The sequence below is a fragment of the Betta splendens genome, chromosome 7 (genome assembly GCF_900634795.4).
Source record: "Betta splendens chromosome 7, fBetSpl5.4, whole genome shotgun sequence".
In the NCBI taxonomy this organism is placed as follows: Eukaryota; Metazoa; Chordata; class Actinopteri; order Anabantiformes; family Osphronemidae; genus Betta; species Betta splendens.
The window spans coordinates 9,454,314-9,480,845 of NC_040887.2; the positions used below are offsets into that span (position 1 = coordinate 9,454,314).

At 45.4% G+C, this 26,532-nt stretch overlaps 3 protein-coding genes across 8 annotated transcripts; all 3 read right to left on the bottom strand.

Annotated features, from left to right (window-relative positions):
- Positions 1–3,185: 3,185 nt before the first annotated feature.
- Positions 3,186–10,440, bottom strand: csrnp2 (cysteine-serine-rich nuclear protein 2). Its single transcript, XM_029156526.3, has 5 exons — positions 9,523–10,440; positions 8,189–8,361; positions 7,836–8,098; positions 7,394–7,690; positions 3,186–6,226 (listed from the first exon to the last, which is right to left on the bottom strand). The coding sequence occupies exons 2-5, from the start codon at positions 8,346–8,348 to the stop codon at positions 5,285–5,287; spliced, it is 1,662 nt and encodes a 553-aa protein (XP_029012359.1). The 5' UTR covers positions 8,349–8,361; positions 9,523–10,440; the 3' UTR covers positions 3,186–5,284.
- A 155-nt stretch (positions 10,441–10,595) lies between these two features.
- tfcp2 (transcription factor CP2) lies at positions 10,596–18,271 on the bottom strand. Its single transcript, XM_029156525.3, has 16 exons — positions 17,908–18,271; positions 17,377–17,582; positions 16,112–16,263; positions 15,587–15,663; positions 15,356–15,461; positions 15,012–15,118; positions 14,666–14,818; positions 14,427–14,537; positions 13,662–13,750; positions 13,431–13,479; positions 13,142–13,235; positions 12,711–12,801; positions 12,514–12,620; positions 12,136–12,278; positions 11,911–11,962; positions 10,596–11,775 (listed from the first exon to the last, which is right to left on the bottom strand). The coding sequence occupies exons 2-16, from the start codon at positions 17,496–17,498 to the stop codon at positions 11,738–11,740; spliced, it is 1,491 nt and encodes a 496-aa protein (XP_029012358.1). The 5' UTR covers positions 17,499–17,582; positions 17,908–18,271; the 3' UTR covers positions 10,596–11,737.
- Positions 18,272–18,788: 517 nt separating this feature from the next.
- Positions 18,789–26,168, bottom strand: pou6f1 (POU class 6 homeobox 1). 6 transcript variants are annotated; one of them, XM_055510107.1, is made up of 12 exons: positions 25,626–26,168; positions 24,593–24,681; positions 24,071–24,115; positions 23,621–23,810; positions 23,362–23,498; positions 22,601–22,826; positions 22,143–22,372; positions 21,921–22,049; positions 21,616–21,849; positions 21,393–21,528; positions 21,140–21,308; positions 18,789–21,032 (listed from the first exon to the last, which is right to left on the bottom strand). In XM_055510107.1, exons 2-12 carry the CDS (start codon positions 24,644–24,646, stop codon positions 20,687–20,689), a joined length of 1,896 nt encoding a protein of 631 aa, XP_055366082.1. In that variant the 5' UTR covers positions 24,647–24,681; positions 25,626–26,168; the 3' UTR covers positions 18,789–20,686. The 6 variants fall into 6 exon arrangements, with proteins under 6 accessions (XP_055366082.1, XP_029011470.1, XP_029011469.1 ...); XM_029155637.3 differs by having other exon boundaries at positions 24,071–24,150; positions 25,626–26,166; XM_029155636.3 differs by lacking the exon at positions 24,071–24,115 and having other exon boundaries at positions 25,626–26,167.
- Between the last annotated feature and the right edge of the window lie 364 nt (positions 26,169–26,532).

Sequence of the window (26,532 nt, forward strand, 5' to 3'; positions counted from 1 at the left end):
TGTGTCCCTCTGGTTCCCACCCCAGCTCCAGCGAGCCCAACGCTGACGGGACATTAACGCGGCTGTGGTGCGTGTTTACGGAATCACGCGGTGGCTTCGCAGCGAGCGGCGCTTTTCCACGAGGAATAAAGAAACGCTCTTGAACGAGCGGCCCCGGAACAGACGCAGCTGGCAGTTATGTTGAGACGTACGAGCCCCTATTCCGAAAGAGGATAAAACTAATGTGCGCATAAACACGGAGCTCGTTATCTGCCCATAAACATCTGGACCAGCGCTGGGACGGATCAGTCCAGCTCACAGTGGGAAACAGCCCACGTGCAGCGTGAGCCGCATCATCTCCATGACGTCACGCTGCCCCAGCAGTTGAGCGATACCATCCATCCATTCACCAGAGCCTGAACTCTGGTTAATGGCCCTGCAAATACTCAGCGAACGGTCCAGATGTGAAAAAATCATAAAGTTAAAGCGGCCTTTAAATCCATGGCTCTGACATGACGTGAGATGAACACACTCGCCCCTCTGCGTGAGCCTCCAGACATGCGGGCTTCCACCTCTGGAGGCTGGGCTCGCAGCCAGGTGTTTAGCTGTTGGGATGGCGTGTCCGCCGTGACTCAAAGGAAGCGACAACACGCAACATGTACAAACATCTTGAGGAAACACGGAACAGAAACTCCAGGCGTAGTTGCCTGTTGAGCAGCTTCCATCGTGTGTGTGTGTGTGTGTGTGTGTGTGTGTGTGTGTGTGTGTGTGTGTGTGTGTGTGTGTGTGTGTGTGTGTGTGTGTGTGTGTGTGTGCGTGTGTGTGTGTGTGTGTACGTGTGTGTGCGTGTGTGTGTGCGCGTGTGTGCGTGTGTGCGCGTGTGTGTGTGTGTGCGTGTGTGCGTGTGTGCGCGTGTGTGCGTGCGTGTGTGTGCGTGCGTGTGTGTGTGTGTACGTGTGCGTGTGTGTGTGTGTGTGTGTTGCTGGGGAAGCTGGATGCGGCGGCGACGGACACGTCCTCCGGGAGACGCGGCATGTTTCCCACAGCTGTGGACTCGCAGCTCGGTCTCCGCTTGCTCCGGTGTCGACGCGGTGTCGGCCTCGCTACTGCACAAACCCGGTTCGGACGTGATGCATTCAAGGACACACAGTCAAACGTAGCTTTGTGCTTTGTTACTCCAAAAATACAATTTTACTGATTAACGCGTTCATTTTGTGTCATGTCGAGTTCATTCATTCATTGTGAAAATGCACATTAATAAAGTACAACCTATATTTGACATCATTCATTTTCTGTACATGCACTAAATATGACACGTCTGAGACATAAATGTCTATTTCTCAGAGAAAGTTCTTCCTGTTTCATTGTTTTCCCCTTCCTCCCTTCACCAGGATCTGACTCCTCCTGGCGACGCATGATGAACTTTGTGCCGGAGGGTCTGGATTTCGGTCCCTAGTGGAAACGCCGCCCGCCGCTTTTATGAATAGTGCCATTTAAAAGTGATGGGTTTCACTGCGGGCCTAATAACGCCATAACCCTGGCGTCACAGGGGGAGCGAGAGAGAGAGCATTCTTTCCACATGCACTGCTGCAGCACGTTCCGTCTGGCAGTCGGGCCGAGGTGGTGTGGCAAGGTTCCATTTCGCATGCGTCACTCCCCAACGGCCGCCCGCTCTCCGCGGATCTGTCCAGTTACAGCGGCGAAATTAGAGTCCATCTGTCAACACACTCGATAGGAGCCTTTTCTCTCCTCCGCTTATTGTGGGTGCTTAACGTGGTCTGTCTCCATCACCAGGCCCGGTCGACGGCCTCCGGCCATTAGGGAGTTAAAACAATAGAGCAGCCGAGGCCGGAAAGGTTAAACTCATGATGCATAGTTCTCGGAGCTGTGCTGCTGCTGCTGCCATTGTTCCAGGGGTAATAGGTTTCTGCTTGTGTGTGGTGTTTGTTTGTGCGTGTGTGGGCCGGTTCTCAGCGCTGAACACGGCGCACACACACACACACACACCAACGCAGGGACTGGCACCATTAGGACGGGGATTTTTCACAAGTCTGTGTCAAGAGAGCATTTTGAAATTTGCACAATCTTGGGAAACTAGAAAGACTAAGAATAGGAATGATTAAAACTAAACTAGTGGAGGCGGGTAAATGCATCTTTAAGGCACACACCCTCATGTACATGTTATTTGTACCAGGCTTATCTGTCATTTGCAGATATCTGAAGGGAAGTAAATCTGCATCCTGCGTCCCGGTGCACAGAGCTGTGTGGCACTGCCAAAGGTTCGGCCTCAGCCACTTTAATCAACTAACAGCTTCCTGCCATGGAAATACAGTGACCGCTTCGGCTTCTAGAGGCTCCTGATCTGAGCTAAGACGTACGAGCTGCTTGTGCAGGAGCACGGCTGGAAACGCTTGTGTTTCCTGGCTGCCACTGATGGTTACGGGGAATAAAATCCAGATCAGAGACATTAAACCATGCCTTCATTGTAGCAGGATTGCGCCACGTAAGAAAAATAAACACTTGATGACTTGGTTGTTTTGTTACCGTGTTCAGCTGAAGAGTAACTGAGTGGAACTCATGCAACGAAGCCTCAGATTTCAAAGTCAGTGGAGACTGTGACGCAGGACGGAAGAGCGTGAACTGAGCTCACGCTGCCATCTAGTGGCTGGTGATGGTACTACAGCAGCGGCTCCTCACTTACATGTGGTCACATGTACACATTTACTTTTGGTCACTCAGCAGATTAAAGTATCAGAATCCTCTTGACTACTAGACTGTTTCATATCAGGTTTAGATACCAGGAGGTTTTAACTTACACTGAAGAAAAGCAAAGGCACTTTATTCAATCTGACCTTGAGTCTAACCTTGTTAGCTGAACACTAAGTAGTCGCCTCCAGATTGTCTATGGACTCAGTCAGGTGACTGTGAAGGCTGCTTAGGAATCCTGCAAGACCTTCTCCAACCAAGTCTCAGTGGACGTGAAAGCATGTCTTGCTCAATTTTCCCAAGTTCTCCAAACATACAATTGAACCATACGCCCAAAATGCTTCACAGAACAGAATCCCAATTATTATTATTTGATTGTAAATGTACTGGACCTTTCTGGTGCTGGGGTCAGAGTCCTGGCGCTCAAACCCTCAGCCACCTGTTAATGTGTGAGGACATAAAGCATAACACAATGTCATTAAATCATCATCCATAAATGCTTGTTGTTTTTAAAGTGAGTATTTTATTTTATTTTTGTATAAAACCTTTTGTGTCCACTTTAGGCAACAGTTGAGAGCATGAGAGTAGTTCTCACAGCTTTTAGATGAAGTCTAAACGCATCCTCTTCGACAGTCACACCCCTTTCACACAGAGCAACACACAATTACATAGTGTAGTGGAGTTCGATTGATACAGTGGTCCCAAACCTAAATTATGTTACTCATAATAAAAGCCGAACGACAAAAAGCTCAACAACGGGCAGCTTGTGATCATCATCGCTTTAAACGTGTTCCTATGTCAAGGCAAAGTCACGCGGACACAAACGGCCACAACACGTCAACAGCCTCACAATAACTACTGAGACTGCTTTGTTTGAACGTGATGGATGACGGCGTTGTTTAATTAGGTTTGAAACCACTGCCTTGGTGCAACTCTTAAGCAGTTTTATATTAAGACGTAAACAAGGCAAAAATACAATAAACAATAAAAACACACACATCAGACGTCTCAAACACAACAACGCATCGTGTGTCGGGCGGGCGGTCAGCGAACGCTGTCATTTGAGGGAACAGGAGGCGCTGACGGGCGGGTTGTGCGCGAGAGCCGCCGCGCGCGCACACATCAGTGGTAATTAGACACAGCTTCAAATATAAACGTCGGAAATGTCGCGCGGTGGCGTTTACGCGCGCGACGGCACGCGCAGCCGCAGCAGCGACCGCGTTCCCCGGTCGCGGTTCCACGACGCCCTCACGTCTGAGAGACGCGCCCGGTGAAATCACATTCTCCCGACGGCGCGGAGGTCGAATCGGGAATCGGAAATCCAAGACGCCAGCACGTTCCAAGAATAAAATACGAGCCGTCACTAACATGCGTCTTACTCGCGCGCACGCACACGCGCACACACACACACACACACACACACACACACACACACACACACACACACACACACACACACACACACACATATAAATTCTGGTTATTGTCAGTCTGTTTAGTAACATCACATAATCTCATATAACTACTTTCAACAGCTCATGCTGTGTTTTCTTTTTTTTTTTTTACTTTGACTCTTTAATGCTATTCTCTTATTCTCTTCATATGAAATTGAATTTGCGGATTTGATCCAGAATCAACTCTTTCTCGCAGAACGACTCACGGACCAGAAAGAGCTCATCTGGAATTTCATCATGACTCGACGAGACCGACTACATGGCATTAGAGCGTAACAGTAGGAAAGTAACAACATTACCTCTCACTCAAAGGAACAGAAACCAAACAACTAAGATCGCACGGACGTTAAAACCAACAGCATCTAATGCACAAAAGACGTTATTCCATGAAATAATATCATAGGCATCGCAACTACATCTATTTCTTTTTTCACCAGCAGAAGCGGCAGCGGCAGCAGCGTCTGCTGTGTGGGTTCACCTTCATGTCCCGGTGCAGCGGAGCCGCTCCGCTCACAATGTGCACAATGTGGGAAAAAGCAGCAACCGGGGCTCCGTCCCGCACATCGCAGATGCATATACAGTACACGAAAACAAGTATTTCCAGGATTAATAGTGAGTCTACGGTCAGTGGAGGGAGCGGTCGGAGGCCTGTTTTTGGGCTCGACTGGAATGGAAAAGACGCCGGCGCGCAGCTAAATGCGGCAGCTTCTCACCGTGAAACAACGCGTTTAGTGTTGAAGTCACCCAATGAAAGGCTTGTGTCAGGATTTACACATTTCTGTTGTTTTTTTCTGTTTTCTGCGCTGGAAATGAACGAAGCACTACCTGCTGTACTACTTATCGACCGAGGGCTAATAAGCGCGAGTGTTTTCACTGTCCCCCCATTAAGGCCGCGTCCATGAACCCCGAACAGCGCTGTGACTGCGTCCATGTTATTTCAGGGGAGGTTTCACTCGGCGCTTTCAGCATCTCCCCTCTATTATAATACTTGAGCTCATCGTCCACGCGATTCAGCGACAGTCGCCAATGGACCAAGACATTGCAACCATCCATCATCCTTGATGACAGGAGTAATAAATGTGAAACGTGTAATTAATTCATCTTAGACTAAGCAGTTGTGCAAAATATCTGCAGAGATGCTGGAACTAGACGTGGGCCGGCAGTGGAGCCCCTCCCTCCTCCATGCCGGAGGCCCCCTGGCGCTGCTCCTCCGAGGGGCTCTGCTGATGATTGGAGGAACCCGCCGCCGCCGCACGTTCCTCTGAGCACAGGTTGGCGTCGGTCAGCGAGCTGCCCGCGCTCTGCACGCGGGCAACGGGTTCAGGCTCAGCCCTCTCCCCCCCTCCTCCCCCTCCTCCTCCTGTCTTCTCCGCACACGGGCCTCCTCCCGTGCGCTCGCCCCGTTCAACCTCCTCCGCTTTGGGCTCGGTCTCGAAGGCCCCGGATTCGATGGGACTGAGCTGATAGTAGAGCAGAGGAGCGGAGTCTTTGAGGACATTTGCGGGACTGTCTTCCTGGTTATTGGTGATGCACAACACAGTGGCCCCGGTGGGGAAGGGGCCCTGCAGGAGGACCTGCTCCACCCCCGGCGCCTCGGCCTGCTCGGCCAGCTCTCCTCCCAGAGCGCCGGGCAGCAGGCAGAGAGGCTGCTCCGGGAGCCCACCGCCGCCCGGCTCCCGCCGCACCGCCTCCCCCTCGGCCTCCTCCCGCTCCCTCCTCTCCTGTTCCTCCGCGCTCTGGAGGTGCAGCACGGCCGTCTCGTTCTCGCGCTCGAGGACGTCCCGCTCCGCCAGCAGGTGCTGGACCCGCACCGCCGCCTGCGCCTCGCTCTCGTCCGGCTCCGAGTCCAGCGTGACGGACGACACGTCCGGGGAGGTGGGGCAGGTGGAGGAGGGGGACGAGACCGGGTCCGATTCGGCAAACTGGCTCCCGGTGCCTTGTATCAGCATCCTCCGCTTCTCCAGGTCCAGCTTCATGATGGTGTGCAGGTAGTGGGTTCTCACGCGTACGGGGTTGAATTCGATGCGGCCCGCCGCGTTGCCACATCCGTCCCGGGAGCAGCCACACGGGAAGGACATCCGATCCACCTGGGAAGCACAGAGCAGCAGCCGTTCATTTTCACAATCCCAATTCAGTGACATGAACCACCTGAGATGTCGTGCTCCATCCTGGCTTCTATTTGCTACTTATTACATTACCCACATGTGGAGGAGGCCACAGGTAGACTGTGGAAAGACAGTCTGCTAGAGCCTGACGCCTAATCAGCTGTGTTTTCACTTTCCTGATCAAGCAGATAATTGACTCACTCCATTATACAAGCACCACATTCAGACTGGATAACGAGGTTATTGCAGCAACTTCCAGGCATCGCTGCCGATTTGCCTAAAATCAATGACCAAGAGCAAAATCAGATGACAGAGAATGCACCTTTACTACAACGATGGGTCCTTAACATACCTACACTCCACAGAGACAGTAATGATGAGTACAAATCAGAAATAAGATACTCATAATTAACTCAAGCCATGCAGGCAGTAGGTTTGACTCACGAAGGCTTACATACTTGGCTGATGTGAAACTAATTTAGACCCTTAGGCAGTGGAAAAGCTGAGAATGCCTACGTAAGTAAAACTGGAATAAAAATAATATTAGTAACAGAAAACGTAACATATTATTTTATTAGATTTCATGATGCGTTTAGAGCAGCATCTTTAGCCTCTGTTTTGATGAAACTAAAATGACTTAATGCGGTTCTTGGCATGCTGAGTATAAATAAACTGAGTATAATGCATTTTGCTTTATTAATCTGAAAAGTATAAATTATAAAATAAACACGAGAAAGAGAAAAGGTGCTGAAGTACAGTGTGTATCTAAATGTTCTCTGCTTCCATTACTGGAAATACCAGGTGTCAAACACCCCCCCATGCTTTCTCTTGGTATGTCTAAAGTTTACATTTATAGTTTTATTATTGATACTAATATTGATTTATTATAGTTTTATTATTGATAAGAATTTTATAATAATAATAATTTATACATGAGGAGAAAACTATTCAAAGAAACGGATTAACGCTAACCTGAGAACTACAGATATGTATGTTATTTTATATATCTTATAGAGGGCTAGTGTGAACAGAACAGAAACATCTGAAGCAGCTGAATGGAATTGATCCACCAACGCTTCCAGATACGGCCTCGAATGAAAACGGCGCAGGACCTGCTGACTCACTGACGCCCCTCATATCAGCCCTCACCTGGCACTTGATGCCGGCCTGGCTGCAGCCGCAGTGGCGCGGGTCGCAGTACAGGCGGCAGTCGCAGCCGCACTCCTCCCGCGACAGGCGGATGGCGCGGAGCTCGGCCTTCTCGCGCGCGTCGATGCGGGCGATGCCGGACGCCCGCAGCAGGGCCCGGCGGCGCTTGGTGGGCAGCGGCTGCAGGAAGAAGCAGTCGTCCACCTCCACGCCGTCCACGTCCAGGTCCTCGTCCGAGACGTCGTCCAGGGTCAGGAGGTCGGCCTGGGCGCACTCCACGGTGCCGTTCCGGGTCAGCTGTGGAGGACAGCGAGTGGAGAAGTGGGAGCTCTGGACGACAGGGTCCAAACACGTGGTTCTGAGTCTACTTTATACGTAGGAGTGAGAATCCTGGAGTAATCGAGCACGAGCAGAGAGCTGCTTTGAATGGACCCGTATCTACCTTCATCTTGCGGGCGTTGAGCTTCTCCTGGCGCAGGTGCTGGCGCAGGGTGTGCCGGTGGCTGCTCTCCTGTTCCCGCGCGAACTCGCCCAGCGTGTAGTGCCTGATGGAGGAGTGGTGGCGGGCCATGCCCAGGGAGCTCCCCCCCTGGCTGGGCACGCTGGTGAAGCCCTGCCGCCGGGGGAAGTAATACACCGTCACCACGTCGAAGCGGACCCGCTTGCCGCCCGGCGACGGCTTGTGGTGTCTGAGGATGGAGGTGGCTGGAGGAAGGAGACGAGGAAGGAGACGAGGAAGGAAGCATTAACCAGGGGTGATTTAGGAAATAGAGTGTGCTGCCTGCGAGTCCTTACGGGTGAATGCAGTGCTGGAAGGGGGATTGAGGCTATCGCAGCTGTCGGCGCTGTCGCTGCTGGAGATGTCATCGTCAGAGTCTTTGGGTGTAGAGAATGGAGAGTTGTTGTCCACCTCTTCATATCGTCTTTTGAGGCTGAGGGACGAACCTGCCTCCATGGAAACTCGGTGTCTGGGGGCACGCACAAAGAACACACTCAGAAAGGGCAGAAAGGGGGGGGGGGGGGGGGGGGGGGGCTTTTTGGGTGAGAAACTGCGAAACCCCTGGCACTCATCGGAGACAGAGCGGATGATCATTCGCGTCCAACTGTTCCCGTCGAGACAAATACAAACGAAAACGCCAGACTAATAGGTGCCGCCAGCTGTTTCGTGCGCCCCATCTCGCAGAAAAATCCTACTTTGAAATCGTCAAGTCTTGCAACGTCACCATGGCAACTAGACAAGCACGGCTCAGGAGCACAGCCTTGGAACGAATGATCCCCACGGTTTCGCAGGAGATTTTTTGTTGTTGTTGATTAAGATTTCTGCCATAAACGGTGCAGAGATCAGATCGATGTGAGCAAATGTGAAAGGATAGAAAACTTGTGTTAGGATGTGTTTCCCCCCTGTGGCTTTGTGGCCCGACTCCGTCGCAAAAAGTTTTGTATATTCAAAGCATAACCCAAATAAAAGAAGACTCATTATAATATTTCATACAGATAGGGTCAGTATCAAAAACCCAGTGAGAGCTACACTACCAGAGGTGACTAATGCGTATTACTGTAGGTAGATGTCAGACTTGGTTCTAGTGACTAACTGAACTGTCATTCTAAACTGGGACCACTCTTAATGAGCCTAACCCTGTTTTATTGTGTGCTGGGTGTAGTTTATTGGTTTGATGGTGCAGTGCAAAAATCATGCGTCAGAAGGACACGTTCATATTTAATGTGAGGTTTATATCTATGCTGTGATTCGGGCAGGAGGTTCTGACTGTGAGGAACAAGTGGATGCAGGTACTGGTGGAATTACAGAACCATTTTTAACTGAGATATATACATAAATAGTCCAAACGGAGCGTAGGCTGAATTTGGACGGCAGACTTATTTCCTTTAAAACAGCCAGTGTCACCGTCCTGGTCCTTTCAGGGCTCTTATCATATGACAGTGCTTCCGGTAGCGTTAAAGACCATTATGACTTGGACATTTAACCGTGGACACGCAGCAGCTGACCGCGGTGCGTTCAAAGGCTCCCTTTCTCCCCACTAAACCAGCGTTCCCCGTTTTTACACACATCCACACGCAGGCAGACACACAATGGCAGACTGTGTGGCTAATGAAACACTAAACCCTCTTACCTGGAGCAGAAGCAGGCAGCCTGTTTCCAACCAACCAACTCGTGGCTCGTTGATCTTCTCAATGAGCGCTGAACATCAATCTTCCACCGCCTCAGGAGATGCCGTTGTGTGTGTGTGTGTGTGTGTGTGTGTGTGCCAGAACCGATCTCCCTGCAAAACGAGTATCCAGACTGCAGCCGTGGAGCTCCGCTAGCGAGGACCTGCCCTGGCTGAAAGCTTGAGTGATTGTCAATCTGCAGCACTTTATATGTGACCAGATGAGGCTACCTAGGCTTCATGCTCATTGTTCTGCACGCCGGATCACCAAGACAGCAGGATCTGGGTCTGTGCGTTAGATCTGCCGCTTTTCTTTAAATGTCGCATGCCTGTCTATTTAAAGTACAGCAGCAGAAAAAATGGACGTTGTATCATTGGCAGCGATTTTTTTTCTCTCTCACAACCCGAATAACGTGCACGTCCAACTGTCTTATCGTGCTGATATCAGCGTTGAATTGGCTGGAAGGGAGAAATCCGCTGACATCTGTGTTCGTTTATCCTTCTTCTCGCCGGGGCGGGTTCGCTCCACCGGGTTTACTTCGCTGTCTTCTCGTGCCAACGCGGTTTTTGTGCCGGTATCAAAGTGCTGCAGGGTTTTCCGACGAGAAGACGCTTTTCTCCCCCGCTTCGCCCCGGCCCCGTTTGTTACAATGTAACAATGGAGGAAGAAATTCTTCCCTGTAGCCGTGTATATATGCACTTATTGTGACATCACATGCATGTCGCGCACCGGAGCATGCTGGGAAATGAAGGGGATTTTTTTCCTTTTTTTTCTTTTGGCTTCTTTGTTCATATTGAACAGACAGAAACATGGAAAAATGTGACACGGACATCATTTATCATCAACCTGCATCTTGGCTCAGTTTGACTCACACTATTCGACATTAATGTTATTAGTCTTGTCAAAATCGACAGTTGCCTTGGCAACAAAATGCCTGTCTACAGTAGCCTCCTCCTGCCCAGAAAAGGTAAACCTGTGTTTAATGATGTCAATAAAATGTTGCACATAATTAAACACAGTAAAAAGGAAATAAGTACATGGTTTATGTATTTTAATAATGCTGATGAGGTGGGACAAACATGGCTATGTCTGCTATAAATTCAATGTAAGCATTACAGTGGACTCAACATAAACTAAGCACATCTTTTCACATGCAGCTCTGAAGCACCCAACAACCCATTACATGTATTAGTATTTGGCAACATCCAAAAACAATAATAAAAACATGTATATTTGTTAAAAGCGTATTTAAAAAAAGTAACATAATTCCCTACAAAACAATGAACAAAGCAATGATCCAGTTTAAAAAAATAATGTCATAAAACAGGCAGAAAAAAAGGAAAAGGGAAATGCTAGACAAGCTGATAGGGAGCACACAGGTCAGAGATGATCTGCTGGTGTGATCACTAACACGCACAGCTTGTTTTCTTTCGACTTCCATCATATGCACTATACGGCTAACTATACAAGGATCAAACCGGCTGGAAAAAATATTTCTCAAAAATAAGAGTTCAAAGACTGAGCTTGTTAGCTTCCAAAGGAACCACAGATGTTTTGGAAACAGCTGGATTTCGTTCGTTTCCCTTAATGACCTGATTTTGATGCCTCTGGTGGTTCTTTGATGAGACTCTGTGATAGTGTGAGCTCTACTGTGTTTGTTGCAGGCTGGCTTGTGGATCCTGCAAGGACTCTAGCATGAAGACAAGAAGTCATGCAGCACTTAAGACTGATAGTCAAGTACTATTAATGTACCTGTGGGGTTTCTGTTGATTTTGTTTGGTTGTTGTCCGTGTTGTTCTTTTACAAATATGGCAAACTGTTGATTATGAAGCACGGAGCTTTGGTTCACCAGATGTTTAGCTAACAAACATGGAAGGCAGCTGTTGTACTAACCTCCTACACATGAGAGAAATTCAACAATTTAAGGGAAACAATGGCGGAACAAGAAGGAAAATGTTACATCACTGTGGTAACACAGTCACTCCCTCAATAGTAAGACAATAGGGTTCAGTGAGGAGAGAGCCGAGTGCTTCAGTCGCATGTTCCTCCTATTAACCTCAAACGGTTTCTTGGGGTATCTCCATATACTCCAAGAACAGAGAGGAGTGTGCTCTAGAGGGGCTGACTGGTTTGGTTCTAAAGAAGAGAGCGAGGCTAAACTAATGTTCTGCCCAGCGTTCACTTTAAGATGATGTGATAGCAGTCACTTGTGTCATCTGGAGAAAAAAAGAAGAAAACAGAGGAGAGGTTGTTGAAAAAAATAAATAAATAAAATTAAAAAGTCCTATTAAAAGGTTCTGTGTTTAATATAGAAAAGATATAAATCATTTATTAGTGTTATGCTTAAATACCTTTCATTGTATCCAAAACAAAACATACTTCATCCTGGAAGTTTTGAATCATCTGAGGAAGACAAAAGAAAACTTTAAAGCAATTTATTAATAGTAATGTCCACTAATCCTTACCTACCTAAAAAAACAAAACAAACTAATCCTTACTAGCATCAAATTATCTGTGTTCTTCAGTTTGGCACAGGCAGACACATGAGATCTCAGGAGAAACAATGTTGACTTTACCTCATCACTAACCAACACATGGATGCCAGTAGGACCCTGTTTAAAAATCTGATTTATCTGTCTCGGTGAGATATTGAAGAGCTGAGCAATCTTCTCCGTCAGCTCAACAGAAGTAAGCTCCTCCAGGTAAATTGCATGATATACTGCAGAAAAATAAAAAGGTAAACTTAAACAAGTACTTGTCTGCTGACTTTTAACATACAAATGTTGTAAATCCATAGCTATATGTGTTAGTATGTAATAAAGTAGGAGTTTTGTTACACAACCAGACATGTATATTAATTTTAGGTTTGATTTTAGCTATGCGCAGCAGTAGCTACAACATCTGACTGGATACCCGAATGAACACAAGCAAATGTTTGTAAATCACCAACTGACTAAAGAAAGTGTTGTTGGCAGCGTCTCCGTTCTCATGTTTCGGCTGCTGTTCCCGTGCCTGCTGAGACTCTTGGCAAACATAGATAGTCAGCCTCGGACGTACCACTCTAATAGTTCAAAAGACAAAAAAAAACATATACGCATGGAGACTTTCAGTAAATTATTTGCTTTCAGGCCGAATTTCATAAAACACCTACCGTCCCTTCAGTGCATTAAACAGTCTTATACCATCTGCTGGCCCACATATCTGAATGACATCCTCTCTGGTCAGCTTCAGCAGATCTGCCCCTGATACACACAGAAAGACTTCACTTAAAAGCATGAACCACTTCTGTAAGTGTGAATTACACAATGTTTAAGAGAATCTAAGACAAAAATCAGTGGACAGATTTCTGCGTATGTCATGCACAGTTGCTATGCCCAACAGTCTAAGGTGTTGCCAATGATCCCATGCCTTGTGTATTGTTTATGAATGCTTTTCATTAGCCAGGACATTTCTCACTGCCTACACTTTAATCAAGATTTTGCTCTATTTCAGCTTCCTCTTGTCTCTACAATTGCACCAGTTAAAAGAAATCATGCGGTTTTGTGCAATTTGCAGTAATTCCATATTGAGGAACCTCTTTACCTGAGAAACTGGTGAAGATCCGACAATAGGGTGAGAAGCGATTTCTGAGAAGCCACTGTTGTGCGTCCTGTGGTGTTGCTGTGGGTAACAAATTCTGAGGAAAAGCAAGACCAAAGTCAATTAAAGCAGCAAAGTCAAATATCTTTGCAGAGCCGTGGCAATTCAAGTAATTAAGTTCGTTTACCATGAATTACTTATTTAATTTAATTTGCAAGGATTGGTTCAATTCCATTACTTGTCCTTCACTTAATTCACTTTAATAACAAGGTCAAATTGCAGTTGTACTCACATCCGCTACCGGAATGACAGGCTCAGGCTGGTGGGTCGGTGATCCATTTCTAAAGTTTTAAAAATATATCACATTACAGCCCCGTAATAAATGATTCCACTATTATTGCACATTAGGACAAATCATATGCTCCTCACTACCCACAAATATGGAAACTGTGTGGAACACATGGCAAGTTAAATCCAAATTGTAAATCATGAACTATAGGCAAAAATCGTCAATTATTCATACCCTTCTGCAACTGGAAAGCTGTTGTGTGTGCTGTTGAAGCCTGGAGTTGGAGAGTTATTGACGTACGTGGCTTCGGGCCACGGAGAGCACTGAGAAAGAACATCACGTTTATTATTGTGGAATCTTAAAACATCAAACTTTTATTTCTGTTGACATCTACAGCTTCTTCCTATATTTTCTTCATCAAATGTAGCCTTAAAGTATTTTTATTTATTATATTTTATGTTTCACAGTATGGAGTGATATCGGCTGAGGTAAGGCTGGCTGGTCAATTGGTAACAGTTGTTAGCATTTTTATATGGTGTGTTCAGTATATGAATGTGCATATTTACTAATCAGTAAGTATTATTAGCAAATAACCCACAGATTAAATGTATATGTCAGCAGCGTCATAACAGCTGCTTCTGATCAATGAGTACATGTGAGTAATGTAACACAGGCCAAAGATAAATTCCTCCAGTTAAAGTACTCTACACAGGGACAGTGACTGTACTCCGGCTAAGGTCCAAAACCTTCAACCAAGCAATAGATGAATGACTAGGTCAGTCTCCAAAAACATTTTGGTTAAACCGAATATCAAATTGCATTAATACATTTTTTTAATTTAACTGTCATCAGTCAAGTAGCTCATATGATGCAGCTGTTAATTCATGTCTGATTATTTTCAAACACTTAAATAAAACCTTTTTAATATGTGCCAAACAGAAAAGGCATTGCTATACTTAACATAAAATAAAATGTTAAATACAATAATCAAATGCATACCTCTGTCAAGATAGTGGTTTCATATGAAGGCTGATACTTTTCCTTTTCCTGTGGCGTCCTCTTCTCCATTTTCTCCCTGTCTGTCTTCTGCTTTCTGTCGGCACCTTTAGGCTGAAATGGGTCAGGTGGGCCATAAAACAACGCTATCAAACACCAATACAGGAAATGATCTGCGTGGCAGTGCATCCAAATTTTTTTCATTCAATTTCATTCACTCCGTTGTTTCCAGTGCCTCTCACCTTGAAGACTTTGACCTGGCAGGAGGCAGAGTGAAGATGCTCTGTGTACTCTCCATTCTCATTGTCTTTAAACGTGTCAATCTGGATGCGGAAAGGTACGCCCTTTTCTCCACCATGCTTGCGCATGGTGAACTCTGTGCTAATGCAATGAACCTTAAATAAAAACAGAAATATAAAGTTTATTGATGGCATGAAATCAACAAAGTAACACCTGTGTCAGTATCTGTTTACTGGCTATTTTGTTAAACACAATGAAGAGTGCACTAAAAGTCAATTTAAACTTAATGCTACGAATTGGGCCAATAATACAAATTCAGTGAAACAGCAGTTTTTCCCATCATGCTACCTGGATAAAAACTGAGGTTCTTTTTGATGGGTCCCAAAGGAACTCCACAGTGTTAAGCTGAGTAGGGTTAGCCCTGGGGTCGATTATGCCGACAGACATGGGGATATCTGGAATGATCAATGTGAAACAAGCTGTTATCACAAGCCTTCTTAATGCACAACATCTTTTCAAACACATCACTTCTGTCAAGTTGTACAATAGTTGTTCAATATCCATAACTGGTTTTACCTAAAAACCCTTGGTTAGTTACTGTACATTAAATGCTTATATACACAAACACACTTGAGAACCAGAACTTTCAGGCACCCAGAAAGTAAAACAGGCATCTTTGACTTAGTGCTCACCCAAGTCAAGGATACGATCTCCAGGTCTGTTCCAGCGCCAGCCTTCCAGCTGCTGGTGCTCTGTGTACTGAAGTCGTCTGTCATGAAACACCACACGGATAATACTCTGAAATTCAAAGAAATTCAAGTTTTACAAAAGGAGTAAATAAGGACAAATCTAATGGTTCAGCCTGGCAGCCACTAACCTGCACAAAAATACTGTGATGTTTGTGTGCGCTAGGTTGTCCTTACCTTAACCATTTTACCAGTGATTTCTGGAAGGTCCCCAATTTTCTGATTGTCGAGCATCCTTATTTCATAAGACTGCCCTGTAATCAAGTGTTTCAATGTAGTATTTTAATGTCTGTAGGCTGTCATAAAGAACCCAACCAGTTAGATCTAAATCATGACAACATAACAAAGATATGACAAATATAATAAATAAATAAAAACTGTAATAATACAAAAATTGTACATTATTGATAACCAGTCTTTAACATAGGAAACACTTTTGCTTATAGATATTAGGGAATGCCTATAAAAAATAATTTGCAATGCTACAAACTGTATAATTAGGGTGAACCATTTGAGGAGGATAAGGAAAAAAGCTTTTCCTGCTACACTATCTCCTACACTATCATATTCCCATACAGATTTGTATCCCTGCAACTATTATTCTATAGATCTGAATGTGAAAGATTAGCATTTTATGTCAAGAAACATACAAAACTATCGGATTAAATCCAGCTTTTACTTTGCACAGGTTCTGAAGCTGACCTTGGTTGAGGTAGGTGAGAGTTTCATCGTGCAGTTTAACGGCTGGAGAGGTAGCTGCACAAAGAACATATTGAAAGGGAAGAATCTTGTTCTCGTTGTCTGGAGGCAGGTTGGACTCCTCCTGCTTGAAGATGGGAAGGGCAAGTACATCGCTGGAGAAAAGAAATAAAAATGACTACTCTGACTGCTAATGACTAATCACCTTACTCTGACACATCTTGATTACACGAGACATGTCTTGTGAAACTCATCAAATCATAGAGAGAGTATCATACCATGCATCATCACCAGACACCAGACAACACCTGAGGCTGAATGTCAGGTTGCCATGTTCACCAGCTTTACGGTTCATTAATGGAGGCATCTTGGGCAACACCAGTAAATACCAGGGTATCCAGTCACTGTCTCACTGCTCCTCTCAACAGAAGCATTTCAGAATCAAATGAGCACTTTTAAGCTTGACTGGCATCATGTAACAAACAGAGAGGGACTCAAAAGATAGGAATCTCTTTTCAGCAAGAGTATGAGTCAGCATTACCTGAATGGAGTTTGCACCTTTTCTGCCATCATTAAAAACTGAGCAAAAGGATTTGGCCTTTGCAGAACCACAGAACTGTGTGAAATTTATACCTATACCAGGACTATGTTGCATATTGATTAAAAAAATGATAATCCCACAAGCAGACATAACAAAAGACTGTTGTTTATCTAATCATCACAGGCCTGTTGCTTTGCTGTTCATCTGTGGGTGATGATTAATTAATAATTCTGTCATTTTTTTATTACAGCACACATATTGTTCCAAGTGTACCAGTACATTCAAAACAGGCTGAGCTGAAATATGGAACACTCTGTATAAATAAAGGAAACTTTACAGAAAAGATCCTAAACGCACTACTCGGGAGTAAGTAACCAACAAAGAGCTCAAAGTTCAAATACATATTCTACAACTGATTTTAAACATGTACATGTATGTACTGTATGTACATTTTTGTTAAGAATTTGCTCCATAAATCCTGATCAGTCTAGACGCATATATTATTTACATTTTTAAAAAAGCTATAGATCATTAAAAGAGCTCCAAATTGGTATTTCGCTCTTAAATAAATTAATATATTAATGACTGCAGCTATAACAAAAATTGGTAGGTTCTGTGTCAAGAGACAACACACGTCTAAGAACGAATAGGTAATACAGTTCAAACAGGGAGACGTGTGTTTACGAACACTAAAGATGGCCAATAGTCATAATAAATCAAACTGTACCTCATGCTGTATGCTCCAGCACCAAGTTCCTGGCCAATGCCCGAGAGACTGGCATCAAAGTCCTGAACCAGTCCGGACTCAATCACTTCATCGGTGAGAGGCAACTTCAGAGCCCAAGCCATGATGACGACGTGCCGAGCTTGCGGGGTGCAGTTCCGGTTAAAACTTAACCCAAGTCCTAGACCTGTGGCCCACGATCTTCCGATCTTTAGTGAAGAAAGTGAAATATGACATGTTTTATCGTCCCGTCTGGCACCAACTTTATATTGGTGGAAATACGCCAACACCTGCTTGTTTGATAACAGGACATGACAACAAAATAAACCCAGAAGGATCAGCGTATGAGTTTGTGTGACTGTCAGCGACAGCTTAGAATTTTAAACCATGTGAACCCATGAAAACTAGGATTTATCTATTCTGCTGTGAACTGATACGTCGATAGAATCCGAACAACTTGAATTCGGTTGCATTATAACTCTAAAATAAGTCCCACCTAAACAACGTGGAGGGACACTCAAACATTAAACGTACCTTGTGGTGAAAACGGGTGTCGTTAGTTGATAACACTGTCGGAGTTTCGTGTCATCATGTCGCGCTCCTTCGCTCTAGCACCAAACTAAACATGTCGAGCTAACCCCTTAGCTACGTAGCCTGCCCGCTAGCCTAGCTAGTTGGGAGCTAGTCTTTCTTTCCCTCCTTTCGTGCAGATTCACAGACACAAAACCGTCCGAATGAACATACTTATAAGCACAAATGCATTTTAAAATATTGCAAACACCTAACAATTTATAATAGAGCAAATGTTTTGTTTTTGTTTGTTTATCGCTCTTCCTCATGAAAATGAGTAGCTTTAATTTCCGTTTAATATTCTTCTTCGTGGCCTTATGGTGAACGCTGCTCCTAAATGATACGCGGGGCTCGTTACTGCCGTCTATTGTTGGCGCCGTTCAGCGTACTACTATGTTGTGTATATATACAGTAAAAACATACACTTGAGATTGAAAATAAATGTTTTTTCATATGAAATAATGTTATCTTTGCCCAGGTTTTCTTTGTTAATAACTTGACCCAATGACCATAGGAATTTGAAATGCTAAAAATTTAACTCAAAGTTACTTTTAGTCACTATTTAAGAGATAAGAAGAGATAAGAAAAGTCTTTAATAGTCCCAGAGCAGAATATTTATATAAATAATTTATATATTTATGGATTAAACTATAATTTCTGCTCTAATAATTGATTTCTGGGTGCAAAGGGAATTAATGGAGTCGCTGTGTTCACCAGAATAGTTTGGTTATGATTACAAAATTTTGTGATGTTTTACTTACTGTACCTACCTAATGTCATGCATAGATTGACAGGTATTTATGTAATATTAGGATACAGTAGTTAAAATATATATCACCAAAACACTGAGTGGTTATTAAAGTTTAATTTTATTGTATCACCTGACAGAAAATAACAAAAAGCATCCAACTTTTATTTTTCTCTTATGTCTCTAAGATCTGAAATTGTATGTGCTTTGCAAAGTCAAATAGCTAACAGCTATTGTTAGTTCTTCTATTTCTCCTCCATTGATAACTTAGAACAATAAACAGTATTGTATTTTAACCAACATTAAAACTTACACAACCATAAAGGCAAAACCTTTTCTGATATTAATTAGTTTAATAGTATGATATGCAATGTAAGCCTACGCTTTTACAGATGTGTTTTGTAACATAAAATTTAACAAATTCAGATATAGTAAAGAAAATGTTTTAAAGATTAATGCATATTAGTTTTTTATTTCTTCTGCAGTATTTTACAATTCAACTGCATAAAAAGCAAATTAGTTTCAACAGATGTTTCTTGTCAAGTTGACATACTTTTCCAGTACTGCTACATTTTTCAAAGCAAAGTTTCTGTCTCTCTTAAAACTGTCAAAATACAGAAATTCAGTTCTTCAACAAGGATTGAGACCAACAATAACCAAAACTTTGCACCGTGCATTTAAAACCCTTTAACTTCCCATCTTCACTAAAGTGCAAAGAACTTGCGTTGAATTACATAAGGTAAAGAAAACTGCCATAACACTGTTCCTACATAAAATAACTTTATACTGTACATGCACAATTTCATCTTATTCAAGATTAAACTAATAACACATTAAACATTTGTTGGCTACATGTTTTATGTCAGTTAATCAATTTGATTCATATTAGGCTAAGAAAATCTGGCACTAATGTTTCAGCTGACTTCATAATAGACCTATTAAGCTCTTATTTTGCATACACACTTTGTCTAATTCAAGATGAAAAGTGTCATTAAGCCATTAATGGAACTGTCACAACAGTGAGCAATGATGAAAACACGATACTCTCAGAGTATGATAAACACATAAAACACTGAGTGTAAAAACAGGACACACTGCAGCAAACTTACATCACCTACACACACACACACGCACACGCACTCACACAGTATGTGTATCAGTAACTCACAGACAAACAAACTTTATATCTAAAAAAAACTAAGATTAGTTGACAGCAGCCAAAACTAGAGCTTTATTTTGAAAGGAACTTGCTGTTGATAGAACATCAGAACTGGCCTCTGTGTGAACAGCCGACAGTGTGACGCCACCGAATCAAATGACCAAAGTCAGATTAAGTAGAGGAAGCAACTGCACATTAAACTCATCCTTGTGATCGTCCCTCACAAACACTAAAAGCAAAAGATTGTCATAAAACACTTTTTGGAGTCCACAGAGGGCAAAATGATTTCTGGCATTCCTTCAACATTAGTTCTTACAAAACTAAGACTAGCGATGCGATGCCTGCTTATGGCCAGTCAGAATCTTACCGATGTTTGAAGAGCTGCTCATGCAGTAAAAAGACTACGTATATAGAAAACAGATGAGCAGTTCAACTCTTGAAAACATTCACATTATTCAAACATGAGCGTATTGTCAGTCATCGTGTCAGTAATTATATTAAAACACACGCCCACTAAATAGAATTGACAAGAGCAGCCTATAAAAAACACTGGTATAAAAGCTCAATATATTTTTAAATATGAATATGATGTTATTAAAAGTGTACATGATGAGAGGACCATGCAGTTTGATCTAGTACCCATTGTACACATGTAGAGCCATAAAATACTTCAGCCATGTGTAATTACCTCCATGTTTTGTTTTGTTTTTTATAAAAGTTTATATTCATTCAGTCTCAAAGGAGATAAAATTACTTTTGCAACTGTGTTGCTGCAATAATTGCTCAGCTGCCCAAGAGGGACAGAAGATGAGTGGGGACCTCTCAGAACGAGGCTCCTACTGGACCTGGAAGACGTTGATCTTGCTCGTGTTTTTCAGCGTCTGTCGGCGGTTGCAGAACCACACCCGCACCACCTCTCGGTCATAGTTCAGCTCCCTGGCTATCTCCGTGATCTCCTGGCCGGTCGGCAGCGCGTTCTTCTCGAAGTACGAGTTGAGCACCTCTATTGCTTGCGGCGTGAAGCTGGTGCGCCGCTTGCGCTTCTTGGAGGGCTCGCCGCCTACGAACTCCATCAGATTCTGCTGGCCCTTCTGGTTCCAGTGCTCGGCTTCGGCCAGCCACTTCTCCAACACCGGCTTCAGCTTCTGGGCGCTCTTGGGGGTGATATCCAGCTTTTCAAACCTGTAGTCAAAAAAAGAATCACACAGAATAAATGAAATATTTGGACATATGTCATTTGTTCATTGCTTACGCTAAACACTGCTCTAGATGCCGTGCAGCAACATTACCTGCAAATGGCGGACTGGCTGTAGGCCGGACCCTCCGTAGCAGTCAGAGCCTGTCCTACTTGTGTCTGAGTGAGCCCCAGGGACAGGCGACGGATCTTGAAGTTCTTGGCAAACTCCCGGATTTCCTCCAGATTAATGCCCTCCTCGCTGCTGACTATCTGCTGGGGTTCTGCGAGGAGTGAAGAGTCTGGTTAAAAATATCTAGCTGCTCTAAATGGGTCTGTGTTTGGTGGGGAGAGGCTGTTGTACGTACTGCTGACAAGCTGGCCCACTTTTGCTATGTCTCCACAGGTGATGGGGACCGTGGAGGAGAGCGTCGTGGGCGTCTTCAGTACAGACGGCTGTGGGGCGATGACAACTGGTGCCTGACTGACAGTTGTTACTGAAGCCTAGGACGGAAATAATTCATTCTATTCTTAGACTTAAAAGTGCCATAATAATTGTTTAATTCAGTGATTTACTCTTTTTAAATCTACCTGTGTGTTAGGTTTGCTGAGCGTTGGAGGAGCTGCGGCTTTGGTGAGAACTGCAGCCGACGTCGCTACCGTAGCAGCTCCGTTCCCCACAGCGGCGATGATCTGGCCTTGTGTGTTGAGAAGCAGCTGCGGGGTGATGGTCTGGACCTGCAGACCCTGCAGGGGGAGGGTGGGAGCAGCTGCCCCTCCGCCTAGCGAGGCAGGGTTCACCAACAGTGGGAGGGTTCCTATCACCTGGAAGGGTTGAGGTTTGGTCATATACCTGTGTTGTGTGTTAATAAATGGCAGTAGCTCATGGCTCCTACCTGTCCCTGGGCATTTGTGATGATCTGGCTGGTGATGCCGGCCATATTGGACATAGCACTGGTGATGATGGGAGTGGAAGCGAGGGAGCTGAGAAACTGAGGTTGAGCTCCCAAGGAAGCGGCATTGATCTGAGACACAAAACACAGTCACGTGGCGCGCAAGGTGCGAACAACACACACAGGAAGGGTAGCGTAGGCGAAGCCTCGCAGTGGCTGTCTTACAATAGCAGGGTTGATGGAGAGTCCAGCTGTCTGCAGCGCCGCCACAGATATGTTGGACTGAGAGACCGTGGTGGACGGCGAAGGCGCCTGCGCCGCCTGAGCGTTGGTGACCTGCACTGGCTGAGACGTCACCTGCTGCACAGCCGCCTGCACCGAAGCCGCTTGAGGCTGGAACACGGCCTGGGGGTTGGTCTGCAGCTGAGGCTGGACCGAGTTCAGGACAGTTGCAGCTGAGAATCAAATGTATGCAGAGGTTGATGTTTAGCATTAGGACTCTCATCCTCTGTGAAACATGCTCAGAAGCCTTGAATGTGAGGACGTGTGGTGGGAAAAGCTTCGATGATCATCATAGAGCCACACACACACACACACACACACACACACACACACACACACACACACACACACACACACACACACACACACACACACACACACACACACACACACACACACACCTTGGAGGCCAGCGAAGGGCAGCTTGAGGAGGCTCCCAGCCGGGGTCGCTGCCGCCAGGCCTGGGAGCGTGGCTACGTTAGTGGTAGGAAGGGTGAGAACAGCCAGGCCACCCTGGCCTCCAATGGATCCCCCCATGCTGAGAGGGATGAGCAGGGGCTGGCCCAGGGACCCTGTCTGAGCCATCATACCAGTCATCAGCGTGGCCAGACTTTCCTGGGTAAGGACCTAATGCAAAAAGGGAGGAAAAGGTCGTAAAGGGAGGATCGGAGCAGACTTTCTCACCACCTTCATACCATCCCAGTATCATCACAGGGGCAGAATTACAGTGAACAGTAGCAGAGTTGACAGTGTGTTTCACTCCATCTTTCTCCACCGCACCACGGAGTCTCCATCTATATCAAATTATAGATATATATATCTATAGATATACATATAGTTTGACTTTTCCCCAGTATTTCCAAACGTTGCATCTGAAATGAGATCTGTTCCATTTTTCACATTCAATGTGCTATGGACAATTACCCCAACAGCTTCACTAAATCACAGACACTGGCCCCTGGGTGACAATGCTGACATTAGTCCCTCTGAGATGAACAAGAAACATCATGTGAAGAAGATGAAATAGAAATAAGGTCATTTGCCCCATGGCAATAACGGGCATTACTCATACTGCGAGCCCTACAGTAGCTCATTTCCAATAGAACCAAACGGTTATAAATACAGCCGTGTTTCCTGGTGACTAATGGTGAACATGGAGTACCTGTGGGCAGCCTTGTACAGTGATGGGCATGGTGGCCTGGGCCTGCGACAGGGACACGCTGATGGGAACAGCAGGGGTTAGCGTTGGGACCGCAGCGGCTGGAGCCTCCACAGACAGCACCTGCTGCTCACCCAGCACTGCAGGAGCACACACATGGTTCTTAGTGATGTCGGTGAAACTAAAAACCATGCACGAGCTACACCGAGCACATCCGGGTTTAATGTAAAACCAACTACCATCCTCTGATGTGATGATTTACCTATTCCGCCGGTGCTCTGGGCTACGGTGGTGCTCTCCTGGGTCCTGGTGGCCTCTGGGTTCGCCGCAGGTCGAGCCACCTCCTCCTCAGCCTTGCCTTCATTCTGAACATCGGATGCCGACGATGGCAGAGGCGCATCGACCTCTACCTCAAGCACACGGATGGTCTCATGGCCGGACATCACGATGACCTGCACGGTGATCAGAGGCGGAAGCTGAAACCACTATAAGGCATCAGAGTTCACTGCCGATGAGCGAATAAGAATTGAAATGTTGTTAAAGAACAAATAACTAACAGTAGCCAATACATAAACGCTTTAACCCACTGATCCACTGTCAACTCTCCCTTTACATATGCAATAATGAAAGGCCTACAGGAGAAGCAGCGAGACAACCTGGGCTGGACGACAAGGTGCAGAAAGACAATGCAGGAAGAGAGGAGGATGCATACCTGGTTGTCTTTGGCAGGGAATTTCAAAGTGCAGGGTTTAAATGGCTGAAAAAAGACTTCTGCAGTCAGACAGTGAATGGCTAAGGAGAACAGAGAAGCCAAGCACGTTAGGACACAATGACCCAAAACAAAACGACCACAACAGAAAGAGACACAAATGAAAAAAGAGCATGAGTGCACCGACACAATGAGAGGAGCATCAGCCAACAAGGAGCTCAAGCAATGCTTTCTTCAGGCTCGGCTCCATGCATCTCTGAAAAGCATTGCTTTCTTTTTACTATCTACACAGATTGTTACCAGAGAGGGAGAAAAAACACAATTAATTATTAAGCATGGCAATTTAAAGACCTATGAGCCTGTCAGGCATAGCAGATATTATTAGGGTCCTGAACTCAATGAGACGCTGTGCGGAATCATTCCATTATGATATGATGTGCTGGCTCATGGAGGGTGACGGCAGCAAACAGCAGCAGGGAGCGTCGGGGGCGGCGCGCGTCATCAGGAGCACAGGTGAGTGTTTACCTGCTCATTGACAGTGAGGGCGGCACCTTTGGCAGGAAGATCCTGGGAGTTCATGGCTGGCTGCAGCACGGCGCCGGCGCCCTGGCATTCTGGGCAGAGGAACAGCGGGTCAACAACCTGGGGACGCGCTCGAAAGGCAACCGTGCGGTCTCACTGCCGCCAGCTGACAGAGGTCATCACCCGGGGAGGTTTCGGTTCAACTCATCTGGAGGAGTGAGTGGCCTGAAAGTCCAGCTCCAGAGCAACCACACTCCTCCGGGTGACGTCATCTGGAGGAGCTGGGGTATTTTATCATTATTATTTTTATTAAGGACGCCGGAGGGTTGCTTAAATGCACTTCATGCACTTGTGGACCTGTTCCCGTGAACTACGCGACGTGAAGCAAGTTGAGAGCTGATGAAATCACCCCTAGCTCGGAATTCTTCAGTCGCAATCTGCTTTGCAAAACGTAAAAAGTTTCATTACAGCCTGCAGCATCTGTACTTAGGAGGCGAATGCTGGTTAAAATGGAGCCAAATGCAGGGGGGGGGGCTGGTTTTAATTCGTGTCTATTTCTGTCAGCGCACGACCAGACTATTTGGAGGGGCCTATAAACAGGCCAGACTAAAGCTGCGGGAAGCGCAGTGGAACACGCTGGTAACGGACGCGAAGTGGTTCCGAATTCGCCACGCGTCCAAAGCGAGGCGGAAGGTGATGCGTTCCCCGCCGCAGTGACCCGTCGGACGCGGGGATCTGTCAAAAACTTCCTCGGCTGTTGACGGGGCTCCCCACCCCCATCCTGTCCAATAAAAGTCCCACGGCGGCGGCCACTTCGGACGCCAAGCTGTGGCCGCCGAGCGCAGGCGACACAAACCATCTGATCGTCGCGTGCGCGGGGATCGAATATTATGTGTTTGCCTCTCTTTATCATAAATATATAAATTATGCTAATTACGAACATTGCATATTAACCAAAACTCATTTCCTTTCGCCATTTCGCTGCTGTGCGCGAGCAGCGGGCGAGAATACGGTCCGGTTATTACGTTCAACTTACCGCGTAAATGCAGCTTATTTTCTGTAATCCCCCGCTCTTACAAAAGCTCCTTGTCACAGTTTGTTTCAGTCACACATAATTAAAAATTCATCTCAGCTCCCAGACAGGCGCTGTGACTGCACACAAAAGAGGTATTTGCATTGATAAGGAGGGTAGCCACGTTAGGATCTCCTCTCTCTTAATATTTAATGGCGATGCCCTTTCTGCAACAGTTCAGATAATCGGGAATCCTTGACGTGTCCCACTAAATCCCATTTGAGCAGCAAAGTCGGCTAAAATTGCCACAAAATTGGCCTATTGCACTACGTCATGAACATAATTTATGCAAGAAAAAATCTTGCATTGAAAAATGTCTGCCTCGACTTGAGAGGTGCCATGGTTCTCTTAAAGGGGACGCGCCCCGGATCGCGGCTGAGCAGCGCGAGCGGCGGCGATACAGTGTAGCAGCTTCCCGGTGTCGTGCTCTTCATTGAAATGGATGTGCAGGTCTGAAGTAAATTGTTTCAGCTTGTCTTTTAAGCACGCGCCACCGTGCAAAAAGGTCTAGTATAATAGCCCTGTGCGTGGACTGGTCGTCTCTGTGCCTGACCAACATGACAAAGACCGTGTAGCAGCGTCAACAGCTGCTTTTTAGTGTGTTTGGTCAAACTGCTTACAATGTGGAAATATTCTATTGTCTGTGTTTTTCTAACTGTGAACATATGTCTAACTTCATTGGAACCTAAATATAATATAGATAAGAATAAACATTTACATAAGCAGACTACCATTCCATTTGTTAGAGATGTTTTTTATATATTTGTAAATAGTTTAAATAAATATTTTGACTAAAACTACATTTTATTTTCATCTCAATCCTCCTTCTATTAGTGATGTTGTTCCTAAAACCTTCAGTTGTCTCCTGTTC

Bases quoted from the DNA above. Each gene is read 5' to 3' on its own strand.
- csrnp2 (XM_029156526.3), bottom strand. From the start codon at position 8,348: ATGGAGGCAGGTTCGTCCCTCAGCCTCAAAAGACGATATGAAGAGGTG. The intron at 8,099-8,188 runs GTAAGGACTCGC...TCCTTCCTCCAG, and splicing joins TTCCAGCACTGCATTCACCC to CCACCTCCATCCTCAGACAC. The intron at 7,691-7,835 runs GTAGATACGGGT...TGTCCTCCACAG, and splicing joins TCAACGCCCGCAAGATGAAG to CTGACCCGGAACGGCACCGT.
- pou6f1 (XM_055510107.1), bottom strand. From the start codon at position 24,646: ATGAACTCCCAGGATCTTCCTGCCAAAGGTGCCGCCCTCACTGTCAAT. The intron at 21,529-21,615 runs GTAGATTTAAAA...TTTCCGTCCTAG, and splicing joins TCAGCAAACCTAACACACAG to GCTTCAGTAACAACTGTCAG. The intron at 21,309-21,392 runs GTACGTACAACA...CACTCCTCGCAG, and splicing joins AGTGGGCCAGCTTGTCAGCA to AACCCCAGCAGATAGTCAGC.
- tfcp2 (XM_029156525.3), bottom strand. From the start codon at position 17,498: ATGGCTTGGGCTCTGAAGTTGCCTCTCACCGATGAAGTGATTGAGTCC. The intron at 15,462-15,586 runs GTAAGGACAACC...TTTGAATTTCAG, and splicing joins TCACTGGTAAAATGGTTAAG to AGTATTATCCGTGTGGTGTT. The intron at 11,963-12,135 runs GTAAAGTCAACA...TGTCTTCCTCAG, and splicing joins ATGTGTTGGTTAGTGATGAG to ATGATTCAAAACTTCCAGGA.